The 13600-nt window shown below is 42.5% G+C and overlaps 1 protein-coding gene across 1 annotated transcript; it reads left to right on the top strand.

Annotated features, from left to right (window-relative positions):
- The first annotated feature begins 2606 nt into the window (after positions 1–2606).
- On the top strand, positions 2607–3122 carry LOC138880734 (uncharacterized). The gene has a single exon (XM_070160907.1). The coding sequence runs from the start codon at positions 2607–2609 to the stop codon at positions 3120–3122; it is 516 nt and encodes a 171-aa protein (XP_070017008.1).
- Positions 3123–13600: the final 10478 nt, after the last annotated feature.

Genomic DNA, 13600 nt, shown 5'->3' with positions numbered 1-13600 from the left:
ACAGCAACCACACAGCAACAAACCAACAACCACAAGTGTTTTCCCACAGTCCACAGACAACCAGCAACAATTTCCAGAACAAAGAAATACCAACAGATGGTCGAGCACCAAACAAGTGATCCCAGAAAAGAGTAATACGATGCAGCCAAGAAAAACCAGAATGTTCAATGCCGTAACAGCAGAAAATCAATAACCACAAAAGCTCAGCAAACAGCCAACAACACTCAGCAAAGGCAGCTTGAACCACTTGAAATCTTACACAGTTTTCAAATGATACTCCTCACAGTATTCTGAAATCTCTTTCTGTTTTGTTTTTTTTTCTCTGAAGACTAAAAGTCCAGCCCCTTTTAAGTTCTGAAATGGCCTATTTATAAGCCAAACGACCCAGTGCAGCTAAGCTGCCTGGATCCTCCCACTTGCAGACTGCCCATACTTCTTAAATCCCATGCCTAAACATCTTTTGATGCCAACCATTTGTTCCCCACGCCTGGTTTATTCTTTAATCAAGAGTTATGGGCTCATTTTATTATTCATTTTAAAGCCCCATACTCTTGTGTCTTGTTCCCCATTGAGCATTAGTTTAATCCTTAAATTAGTACCCTACTTGTCAGCTCATTTAAACTAAGCCTTTTCTGTTCTTTTCAAACCCCAGACTACCCCTGTTAGCCCTTGATTATTACTGTCCTGCATCACTGCAGCCTCAGGACATTTTGAACTTCTGAAAGTTCCATTTCAGAACTGCCCTAGCCTGGTCCTTTTAATTGTTTACAATGCAGTTACAAACTAGCATTCATAGATAATGTCCAACATTCAAATCACAATACAGGTCCATTCAGTCAAGTGAGGTTGTACGTATTAGAGTATTTGAACATTTAGTCGTAGGAAGTTAATCGACGATATTTATCAAGTCGACTATACTAATTATAACAGGTAACAATCAGTCGCTCATATAAACAATACGTACATGGACCTAAAGGGCTTCAGACAACTTTGGTCAATCACTGGGAACCTATATAAATTATTCATGCGACGACTATCCTAATCGGACATGCTTATCATAGGATACATTCAAATCATACACAGAAAACAATCGACCAAATAAAAGGTCTTTGACAGAGATGGAAGAAATTAAGAAAACTATCAGAAAATAACAAACAATCACAACAAGGCATGCTAACGACTTAATTAGCAGTTGAATAAAACAAAAGGGAAAGAAAAACTTACCGAAAAAATGTCTAAACCAAACTGAACCAAAACTGACTCAACTTTGACCATTTGAGGCCGAACAAACTTTAATCAGGGTGTTCTCACACGAGAACACCTTGATTAAGGTCTATTAGACCTCAGACCCCTGTCAAGACTGGCCGGATTCCACAGGTTCATGTGTTCTAGGGTCTGGATTTTCAGATCTGGTTTTTTTAGAAGTTGTGGGTAGATTCGGACCAAACCAAGCTTAGTTTGGTCACGAGGGAAGTCATGGGAGTGTCTGATACGAAGATGGTGAGGTTTGGTATAAATCGAGTTTTGTCTCGAATCTTCAAATCCAGATTCGAGACGATAGGAGGTGATTTGAGGTACATGGCTAGTGGATTCGTGTTCAGGGTGGTTGGATGTATCGGTGGTGTGAAGGGGGTGGTCACCGGCGTTCATGCCGCCGGGTTCTAGTGAAAGGGATATCAGGGCGGCGTTAGGGTTTGGGGGGTTTCAGGGCTTGGGGAAGGAGACGAGTGAAGGGTGGGGTTCGGATAGGGGGCGTGGGGTGTGAGGGAAAGCTTATATACGGAGTAGGGGATTGGATCTGAGCCGTTAGATCAGATGATCTCAACGGCTTGGATCTGATGGTGAGAAGTGAGACGGGGTCGTTTGGTTTAAGTGAGGGGCTGGGCTGAACCGGTAGCTGGGTCGGGTTTGGAAACGGGTTGCTAAAGGGGGGTCCTGGGCCGTTGGATTGGCCTGGACGGACGGCTCAGATCAAACGCCTTTATACGGCGTCGTTTGGGGGGGGGGGGTTTGTCTGAGGCCTGGTTTGGACTGGATCAGATTGAATTAGTTTGGGCCTATTTTTGGTTTCCTTTCTTGGCCCAAACCGTTTTTCTTCATTCTTTTTTCTTCTTTTTTTTTCTAATTTTAAAACTAAAAAATAAAAAAAAATGAAATTCAAATAAACATTAATTTAACACTTAACACAATTATCACACACATATCAAAATATTTAAATAGGTTAGATCACACCCTAGAATATTTTTGTGAATTTTCTTTTAATGACCGAACCATGCCATACACATTTTGTATTTTGTTCGATAATGTTAAAAATAGCAAAATGGACAGAACCACACATGACTAACAGCACACGTTACGGAAAATCGAAAATTGTACAACGAGGTCCTTTGTCACTATTTTTATTTTTCTTTTGGAGTGACTGTCTATGAAGCAAAAATCACGTGCTTACAGATCTTAGTGCTCAAGTAATTGAGATTAGTCTTGACGGACAGTTTCTTGAAGCAAGAGTCCGTTAGATTTGGAGTGAATACCAATATTTAAAAGCAGATACTTGCGTGCAGGATTGGGTCAAAGGCGAAGTGGCGCCAGGATACCTTGCTTGGTACATGAGAGAACTTGAGCACGAAAGGCTGGCTAAAAGACCCCATCTCCAGGATTTCGTCAAGGCATCGCAAGAACAGTGGGATTTGTTGGCTAAAGAACACGAGTACAGGGTTACAATAGGCAAGTTGGAGAAGCAAGTTATGGATTTGAAATTTGAGAAAGATTTGCATATCGCTGCAGATGAGGGAGAAAGGAGAAAACTAGCTCAAGAAAATGAGGTCCTCAAAACTCAAATCCAGGAAATGAAAATAGCTACCAGAAGCCAAGAGAGAAGTCGGGCTGATAAAAGGCTCATAAACGGTCTAAAGAAGAAAGTCATCGAGTATCAAGAAGACCTGGAAAAATCTAAAGCTGGTCTAGCGAGAATCCAGGTGAAATGGATAAAGAAGACAGAAGAGCAAGTACGGTTCATGCAACAAATGAAGAGGGACTACGAAGAGCGGATCTTCAGACAAGCCCGAGATGCCAGAACAGATAGGAAGCGCTACTATGATCTGATGGCCCGAATGAAGAAATAGATGAATGAGTTTCAGGATAAACTCTTTTAAAATGCTCAAGTGCTGGGGACGCGGAATCAACAAATAGAGCGATTGCTTATGGAAAGGGACAAAATCAAGGGAAGAATCGATGATATCGAGCACTACATCACCATAAAGTGCCTAGCTTGTGAGGATATGTACCGTACCACCTTCTTTGCTTCAATAATGATTTATGTCCACCAGATCATGGAAGATTTGAAAGATCTGCAAAGGGGCCTTGCACCAAAGCCCGCGGCAAGGCCGAACGACGCCCCGCGGGCGCCAAAATTCAAAACTTTGAGACATTCATAGTTTGAGTCTGTATTTTCCTTGTCTTCAGAGTCTACTGTCCGTTGGAGTTTGTATTTCTCTTTTTTCATAAAGTCTGTAGTCTGTATCAAGCCTGTCAGTTTCCTTTCAAAAATATTTTGCCTTGTAATAAAACGTTTTGCTAATGAAGATTGAAAAATCCAAAAATGGTGTCTCTATTTTCCGCACTCGTGACAGAACTACGTACGGTCTGATTCATGCGGGGACATGATACGTAGGTAATCTCTATAGGATTAGACCACCACTAAAAAGAAAAAGGGAAGATGAAAAAATAATAAAGAAGGAAGCTTAAAATAAGGGGCACAATTATGAGAGGCCGGAATGACGCACGCAGCCGAAGCAAATGCATGATAGAAAATGGTTAATTGCCTAGATGCATTACATCCCAATGTGTAATTGTATATGTGTTAAACTCTGAAAACTAATAAGTTTGTTGATTGCCTGAGAATTCAAGCAGTTAGTTTATTTAGAGGATACTGGCACATTACCATTACCAAACCAGATCGAAGGGACCAATACCGGAAATCATGTCTATCCCAGATGTCGACACTAGTGTTGAGGTAGAGGAGTTGGACGTTTATAAAATGAAAGAGGAGATGCTCAAGCTTAAGCAACAGATGGCCGAAATGTACCAGGCCTGGTCCAAAGGGAAATCACCGCCAGCTTACCCAGCCAACCCGACCCTTACCCCACCATTAGCTCAGTCTCAGGATCATCCCGCCACCGATCCAGGTTTTCCCATTTATCAACACTACCATGGCACTACTTCTCATACGCCACAAGCTCCACTACCAAAATCAATTCCATACCCTCCTCCGCCAATCACCCCTGTCTTTGTGGCATCTCCACCAACTGCACTCCATAAATCCCCGAGTGAACCTGTGTTCCAAGCACAGGACAACCAGTATTATCCCCCGGAGCTTACATTCAAAGCGCCTGAAGCCTATTCACATGATCCACATTCTGACCTACCAGGGAAAGTAGAAAAACTGGACAAAAATCCTGAACAGGAAGAGATGTTCAGAAAAATGAAAAGCATAGAACAATCGTTCAGGGATATGAGAGGGTTAGGAGGTCAGGTAAGTGTAGCTTACAAAGACCTGTGTTTGTTCCCAAATGTACAACTACCGGCAGGGTTCAAAATGCCCAAGTTCGACTTGTACAACGGACACGGTGATCCAGCGGCCCATCTGAGAGGTTTTTGTAGCAAGATGAGGGGAGCGGGCGGAAGAGATGAATTACTCATGGCGTATTTCAGCCAAGCTTAAGTGGATCGGCGTTAGAATGGTACACCAGACAAGATCATAGCAGGTGGTACACGTGGGACGACTTGGCCCAAGCATTCGCTTGTCACTTTCAATATAATCTTGAGATCATTCTGGACCGACTGTCCCTGACCAAACTGGAAAAGAAGCACAGTAAAAGCTTTAGAGAATATGGTTTCCGGTGGAGGGAGCAAGCAGCAAGGGTAGATCCCCCAATGAAAGAAAGCGAGATGGTCGATTACTTTTTGCAGGCTCTGGAGCCAACTTACTTTGGTCATTTGGTGTCCGCAATTGGCAAGTCTTTTAATGAGGTTGTAAAAATGGGAGGCATGGTCGAGGAGGGGCTTAAGTCCAACCAAATCATGATCTATTCAGCGATCAAGGCAACCACTCAGGCCATCCAAAGTGGCACTGGGGGTGTACTTGGGAAGAAGAAGAAAGAAGATGCCACGACTGTTGAGTCCGGAGCCTGGTTCGGATCTAGAGGCCCGTCACCCTACTATAGCCAACCATGACCCTACCACCAAAATTACCCCCATACTCCATATAGCCCTCCATAACATTACTACCCACCGCCAGATCCCCATTTTTCTGTCCATCATGCACAAACATATACCCAAACTCCGGCACACACACAATGGTGTGCGCCATCTCCACAAAATCCATACCCAGCTCTGCAAAACACGTATCCACCCCCAAGAGCCTACAGAAATCCCTCCGGGACGGGTTTCTGACCAAATCAAGCCTTTAAGAATGAGAGGTTACTAAAGCAAAAGACTTTCACTCCACTGGGGGAATCATATACCAGTCTTTTTCACAGGTTGAGGCAGTTGGGCATGCTGAATCCAATTGAGCCTAAAATGCCAAATCCTCCTCCTAGAAATCTTGACCACTCAGTGAGTTGTGAGTACTGTTCAGGGGCCCCAGGGCATGATACAGAGAAATGTTGGAAGCTGAAAACAGTTGTGGAAGAGCTTATCGATACTCATCGGATAGAGGTTCAAGCCCCAAAAGCACCGAATATTAATCAGAATCTACTGCCAGCTCACCATGAGACACACATGATTGAGTTGATACATAAAGAGGGGGAGCCCAGGAAGCCCTCACAGACGGTAATGATGATCTGTTCCAGCAAAACCAGCCCAAAGGAAAAAGTAACCAGTGGGAAATCAGTGGTCCAGTTGAGAGGGGTAGATGATAAGCCAGCTGTGGTAGCCGAGAGAGGGTTGTCGAGCCTTGTTGTAGAGAAACCCGAGAAAGCTAAAGTGGTAGTACCAGGGGTTGCAAGTAAACCTGTTGTGGTCGTGAAGGGTGGTCGCACAGAGCCTGTTATTATAAAACCGGTAACTCAGCTTCCAGTGATCAACAACAAGGCTGTTCCTTGGAATTATGAACGGGTGACGGTGATTTACAAAGGGAAATAAGTCAAAGGAGAAGTGTGTGAAGCCCAAGGTCTAACTCGTTCGGGAAGGTGTTTTGCTCCCGCAGAGTTAAGAAGGACCAATCCAGTAGTGACAAAGAATCCAGTTACCGAGGAAGAGGCAGAAGAATTTTTAAAGAAAATGAATGCGCAAGATTACTCCATTATGGAGCAGTTGAGGAAGACCCCGGCACAGATCTCATTGTTATCCTTGTTGATCCATTCAGATGAGCACCTCGGGGTATTGGTGAAAATTCTGAACGAAGCCCATGTTCCGGATAAGATCTTTGTGAACCATCTGGAGAAAATAGCAAACAAGATTTTCGAGGTCAACAGGGTCACTTTTTCAGACGATGAGTTGCCCGTGGAGGGTACAGAACATAATAGAGCCCTCTATTTGACCGTGAAGTGTGAAGACTCGGTAGTCACTCGAGCACTGATTGATAATAGGTCCAGTGCCAATATCTGTCCTTTGACCACATTGAACAAACTGAAGGTCGATGGTGACAAAATTCACAAGAACAACATATATGTTCGAGGGTTTGATGGAGGTGGTACAGACACAGTGGGTGACATCGTACTTGAATTAACAATTGGTCCGATCAAGTTCACCATGGAGTTTCAAGTGTTGGACATGGCAGTGTCATATAATCTTCTGTTGGGGCGACCTTGGATCCACGCCGCCAAAGCAGTGCCTTCTACATTACATCAGATGGTCAAATTCGAGTGGGATAGGCAAGAGATCGTAGTACATGGGGAAGACAATGCAAGCGCCGTAAGTGATGCCATCGTACCCTTCATAGAGGCTGACGATGACAAGGGGCCCTGGGTTTACCAGGTCTTAGATATGGTTTCAGTGGACAAAGTTCCCGAGGGTGAAAGCATCCCACTTCCCAAAATAGTAGCTGCAACTGTCATGGTAGCCTCGGAGATGTTGGAAAACGGGAAGTGCCAGACAAAGGTTTAGGGGCTGATCTTCAGGGTATTGTTCAACCGGTTTCTTTGCCCAAAAATCTGGATATCTTTGGTCTGGGGTTCAAGCCTACAGCGGCGGATGTGAGACGGGCCTGCAAGTTGAAGAAAAGAGTCTGGGTCCTTCCCAAGCCAATCTCGCGCCTGTACAGATCTTTTGTCAGGCCGAGCATCAAAAAGCAATTGTTGTCCAAGGTTACAGGGCCATTGATTGGTGCAGATGGAGACTTAAATGAAGGCTTTAAAAGATTATTCACCGAAATCAACATGGTAGAAGTTGGGGAGGGGTCCAACAAGGCGGATGTGCAGTTTGTGGGACCTAAGGCAAAAATCAACAATTGGATGGCTACTCCTTTTCCCATTCGGAGGGAGTCTTGGTAGTTGGCTCTGATTTTCCTTCCTATTTTCTGGATTATTCCAGGGTTGTAGTCCAGATTTCTTTTATTTTTGTTGTGTTCATCAAAGTGTGAAACCTTGTTATCCCGTAATTCAATAAAATAAAAACGTTTCTTCTTCATTCCTTATTTTATTTTAATTTTTTGTTTTCTTCTTTTCTTTTTCTGTACAGTTCTCTTTATATTGGTCTTAATGACATGGCGTGCATAAGGAATCCTCAGCCCAGTCTTAAAAATCAATCTGATTCCGAAATGATAGTTCATGAAGTAGATTGTGATTACGAATCAGAATATGATGATAAGGATGAAGCCTTCGAAGAAATTAGTAAGGAGTTAATTCACTTCGAAGACAAACCCAAACCCAATTTTAATGACACAGAAGCCGTCAATTTAGGGGACACAGACAACGTTCGAGAGACTAAAATAAGTGTCCACCTCGAGCAAAAAATCCGGGAGGAGTTAATCAAAGCACTCATTGAGTACAAAGATGTTTTTGCGTGGTCATATGACGACATGCCAGGTTTAAGCATTGATTTAGTGGTCCACAAATTGCCCACTGATCCAACGTTCCCACCCGTCAAGAAAAAATTGAGGAAATTCAAAATTGATATGAGTGTGAAGATTAAAGAAGAAGTTACTAAGCAGTTGGATGCAAAGGTTATTCGGGTCACTCGATATCCTGTCTGGTTGGCTAATGTCGTGCCAGTACCGAAGAAGTACGACAAGATTAGAGTATGCGTCAATTACCGCAATATCAACAAAGCAAGTCCGAAGGATAACTTCCCACTACACAATATCCATATTTTGATCGATAATTATGCCAAGTGTGATATCGGATATTTTGTGGATTGCTATGCCGGGTATCATCAGATTCTAATGGATGAAGAAGATGCAGAAAAGACGACATTCATCACACCCTAGGGAACTTATTGCTACCGGGTAATGCCATTTGGTTTGAAGAATGTTGGGGCAACTTATATGAGGGCAATGACTACTGTGTTTCATGATATGATACACAAGGAGATTGAGGTATATGTAGATGATGTGATCATAAAATCAAAGCATCAGGCCTACCACGTCAGGGATTTGAGGAAATTCTTCCAGTGGCTTCGCAGGTACAACCTCAAGCTTAACCCCGCCAAGTGTACATTTGGTGTTCCATCCAGAAAACTATTGGGATTCATAGTCAGCCGGCGAGGCATCGAGTTGGACCCATCAAAGATCAAAGCCATACAAGAATTGCCACCTCCAAGGAACAAGACTGAAGTGATGAGTCTGTTAGGAAGGTTGAACTATATCAGCAGGTTTATCGCTCAACTCACTACGACTTGCGAGCCTATTTTCAAGTTGTTGAAGAAGAACGCTGCGGTCAAGTGGACTAATGAATGCCAGGAAGCATTCGACGAGATAAAGGGATACTTGTCTAACCCGCCTGTGCTGGTACCACCAGAACCAGGGAGACCTTTGATTCTTTACTTGATAGTCTTGGAAAATTTATTTGGTTGTGTACTGGGGCAGCATGACGTCACCGGCAGGAAAGAACAAGCCATCTATTATCTTAGCAAGAAGTTCACGGCTTATGAGGTTAAGTACACTCACCTGGAAAGGACATGTTGCGCCCTAACTTGGGTGGCACAGAAGTTGAAACAGTATTTGTCATCCTACACTACTTACCTCATTTCACGCTTGGATCCATTGAAGTATATCTTTCAAAAGCCTATGCCGACAGGAAGACTTGCAAAATGGCAGATTTTGCTCATAGAGTTTGACATAATTTATGTGACTCGGACTGCGATGAAATCCCAAGCATTGGCCGATCATTTGGCCGATAACCCGGTCGATGAAGAGTATGAGCCACTGAGGACTTATTTTCCTGATGAAGAGGTGGTGCATATTGATGAACTAGAATAGGCCGGAAAACCAAACTGGAAACTTTTTTTTGATGGGGCTGCTAACATGAAAGGAGTCGGAATAGGAGCTGTGCTTATTTCTGAAACATGGCATCACTATCCTATTACGACTCAGCTTCGTTTTTATTGTACCAACAATATGGCTGAGTACGAAGCATGCATTTTGGGCTTAAGGTTAGCTGCAGACATGTGTGTCCAGGAAGTCTTGGTCTTGGGAGACTCAGACCTTCTGGTACATCAAACTCAAGGAGAATGGGAAATGCGAGATCTGAAGCTCATACCATACCGACAATGCTTGCATGATCTTTGTCAATGGTTTAGATCAGTGGAGTTCAGGCATATTCCAAGGGTCCATAATGAGGTCGCCGATGCTTTGGCTACCCTAGCGTCAATGCTGCACCATTCGGACAAAGCTTATGTCGATCTTTTGCATATTCAAGTCCGAGATCAGCATGCTTATTGTAACATGAATGAAGAAGAACTGGATGGCGAACCATGGTTCCACGATATCAAGGAATACATCAGAATGAGGATATACCCAGTGCAAGCCACGGGGGATCAAAAGAGAACAATTCGACGGTTGGCAAGTGGATTTTTCTTGAGTGGAGGAGTTCTGTATAAAAGAACACTAGACCTGGGATTGTTAAGATGCATAGATGCTAGACAGGCTATGGCTGTCATGTCCGAAGTACATTCAGGAGTTTGCGGACTACATATGAGCGGATATGTGCTGGCGAAGAAAATTCTCCGAGCAGGTTATTATTGGCTCACCATGGAGCGAGATTGTATTGGTTTTCTGCGCAAATGTCATCAGTTCTAGATACACGGAGATTTGATTCATTCTCCACCATCGGAATTGCACATAATGTTAGTGCCATGGCCCTTCGTCGCTTGGGGCATGAATATCATTAGACCATTTGAGCCAGTAGCATCCAACGGGCATAGGTTCATTCTGGTAGCAATTGATTATTTCACCAAATGTGTTGAGGCCAAAACTTTTAAGTCTGTGACCAAGAAAGCAGTGGTCAATTTTGTTCACTCAAATATCATCTGTCGATTTGGAATCCCAAAGGTGATCCTCACGGATAATGGTGCTAATCTTAACAGCAATTTGATGAAAGAGGTATGTCAACAGTTTAAGATTACACACCATAATTCCACCACATATCGTCCCAAGGCGAATGGAACAGTTGAGGCAGCCAACAAAAACATAAAGAAGATACTTCGGAAAATGGTAGAAGGTTTGAGGTAATGGCATGAAAAATTACCATTTGCATTGTTGGGTTATCGCACCAATGTCCGTACTTCAGTAGGTGCAACTCCTTATTTGTTGGTATATGGAACTGAAGCCGTAATACCTGCAGAAGTTGAAATCTCATCCCTTCGGATTGTCGCTGAAGCTGAGATTGATGATAATGAGTGGGTCAAAACTCGTCTGGAGCAGTTGAACTTGATTGATGAAAAAAGATTGGCAGCTGTGTGTCATGGTCAGTTATATCAAACGAGAATGGCAAGAGCATACAACAAAAAGGTACGTCCCCGGAAGTTTGAAGTGGGTCAGCAAGTGCTGAAATGCATCCTTCCACATCAGGCTGAGGCAAAAGGCAAGTTCGCCCCGAATTGGCAAGGGTCATTCATTGTAACCAGAGTGTTGTCCAATGGTGCTTTATGTTTAATAGATATTGAAGGAAAATGCATCGACATGGCTATCAATTCTGACGTAGTTAAGAGATATTATGTATGATTTATTTTAATTGTAATTGTTGTTTGTTTGCATTTGGCATGATATCAGAGAATGAAATGACGGAGGCAATTTGTTCTTCCATCCAAACACTTCAAACTTTGCTTCCCCTTTTGAGCCTTATTTATTCTTTCATACCCCTCTTTTGGAATCAGTAATAAAAATGAAAAAAAGGAGAAAAGAAAAATAATAATATTAAAGACAAAAGAAAAGTCACAAGAAAAATAAAGGAAATGGGAACTACGTTTGACCTGATTCCTCAAAAAGGATACGTAGGCGCCTCACGACTCGGTCATGGTGTAATAAGAATAAAAAAATCCCCAAGCAAAAAAAACTGGGGTAGAAGTTGTGTTTATAATTTTGGGAAAGAAAGTTGATTCCAAGAGTTGTAATGTTTTACCCATCAAAATTATTTTAAATTTTTTTTTTCTTTAGCCATACACTAGAAACCCATATTGATGTCCAAAAAACCTCCCGATCAGTATCCGAGAAGTGCCAAGTCGGGCAAATGAAAGTCTGGAGTAACACTCTGGTCCCCAGCAGAAAAGAAATGAAATGAGATAATCTTATCAGTAAAACCCCAATCCCTAGTTGAAAGAAATAAAATTAGAGAGTCTTATCGGTGAAAACCTTCACAGGCACCATAGGGCGACGGGAGTTGAGAGAAATGAGAGAGTCTTATTAGTGAAAACCCCTCGAAGGGCACTATAAGGCGACAAGGAATTGAAAGTGGACAAACGAGGTAAGGTTGACAAAAATGATCCGTCGAGGCATCAAGCAGAACAAAGATGTTGATTCGGCAAAAGAGTTGGGTTGCGGGACCTTTTGAAATGCAAAGTAAGGACATCAGAAAGATTGAGTGATATAATAGACTGGGTTGATTAATCCGAAATGCACGACATGATCATTGAGATCGGTTATACCATTTAGATAAGTCCTTTTCCCTTTCTTCTCTTCAAACAATTCTTTAGGATGATTTTTCTTTTTATCTTTTGAAGTCATCATCTTTCATTTATTTTGATTAAAGATTTTTATAGTAGTTTGTTTTTAAGAAGGATTTTCAAAGCCAACTACCAGCCGCCAACATGGTGCAAGGTAAATGGGGATAAAACAGGCCGAAGATAATGTGACGGGACAAGAAAGACGTCATTATAAGACCAAATTATGGATTGCTCTAAGATGTCGTGGAAAGTATGGAGTAAAAGTTGAAAACTACGGTTGAGAAGTGGGTGAATACAGAAGCATCAAGAAAGTCGAAAGTTATCAGCCAGGTTTCAAGATGATCGAACAACACAGAGCATGGGAAAAAGAAAAGGGAAAACCATCCCCAGCAGGAACGTCCCTCACGTTTTAAACTAACAAATTTTCTTTGATTTGAAGCAGGGACAAGAAATGTTATTGATGACGGAAAGATGTGCCACAAGAAAGATTGTCAAACTGGGCCAGAAAAGTTTCTTTCATTTCGAAAATTTTCTGGAAGTCTAACACAAGTTTGGTGAAAAGCGGTATCCCCAGCAGTTTTCGGGAGAAGGAAAAACAAGTTTTAAAAAAAGCAATTTCAAGAGGAAGATAACACAAGTCTTAAGGGAAGTAGTTTCAGAGGAAGGAAAACACCAGCTTTAAGGGAAGTAGTCTTTGAAGGAGGAGAATAACATATTTTTGAATGAAACACCGGTGTTATCCCCAGCAGTTTTCAGAGGAATAAAACACCAGTTTTGAGGGGAGCAGTTCTGAAAGAAGATGATTCAAGTTAGAAGGAAAATGGTTCAGGAGGCAGGAAGGAACAACGACAATAGAACGCATTTTAAGAAGTAGTTGAAGTCAGGAGCCCGCCTGGAGAATGGAGGTGTTATATTTTAAAAAGTAGTTGAAGTCAGGAGCCCGCCTAGAGAATGGAGGTGTTATATTTTGTAAGTCGTCGATGAAGTTAGGAGCCCGCCTGGAGAATGGAGGTTGTTATATTTTCAAGTTATAGTCGAAGTCAGGAGCCCGCCTGGAGAATGGAGGTGTTATATTTTAAGTTGTAATTGAAGTCAGGAGCCCGCCTGGAGAATGGAGGTGTTATTGTTTTGTTGTAATTGAAGTCAGGAGCCCGCCTGGAGAATGGAGGTGTTATATTTTTAAGTCATTGCCGAAATCAAGAGCCCGCCTGGAGAATGGAGGGTGTTATATTTTAAGTTGTAGTCGAAGACAGGAGCCCGCCAGGAGAATGGAGGTTGTTATATTTTCAAGTTGTAGTCGAAGTCAGGAGCCCGCCTGGAGAATGGAGGTATTATCTTTTTAAGTCGTAGTAGAAGTCAGGAGCCCACCCGGAGAGTGGAGGGTTGCAACAAAGATCCCCATCATAAATTAAAATTCAGAAGTCGGAAGGAAGGCAACCCGAGTCAGAAGAAGGCAGTTCAAGCTTCGAAGAAAAATAATTCGAAGCTCACAAGAAGGAAATAA

Source organism: Nicotiana sylvestris, chromosome 11 (assembly GCF_000393655.2).
Source record: "Nicotiana sylvestris chromosome 11, ASM39365v2, whole genome shotgun sequence".
NCBI classification, from domain to species: domain Eukaryota; kingdom Viridiplantae; phylum Streptophyta; class Magnoliopsida; order Solanales; family Solanaceae; genus Nicotiana; species Nicotiana sylvestris.
The sequence above is the reverse complement of the archived record's forward strand: the minus strand, read 5'-3'. Positions and strand labels throughout refer to the sequence as shown.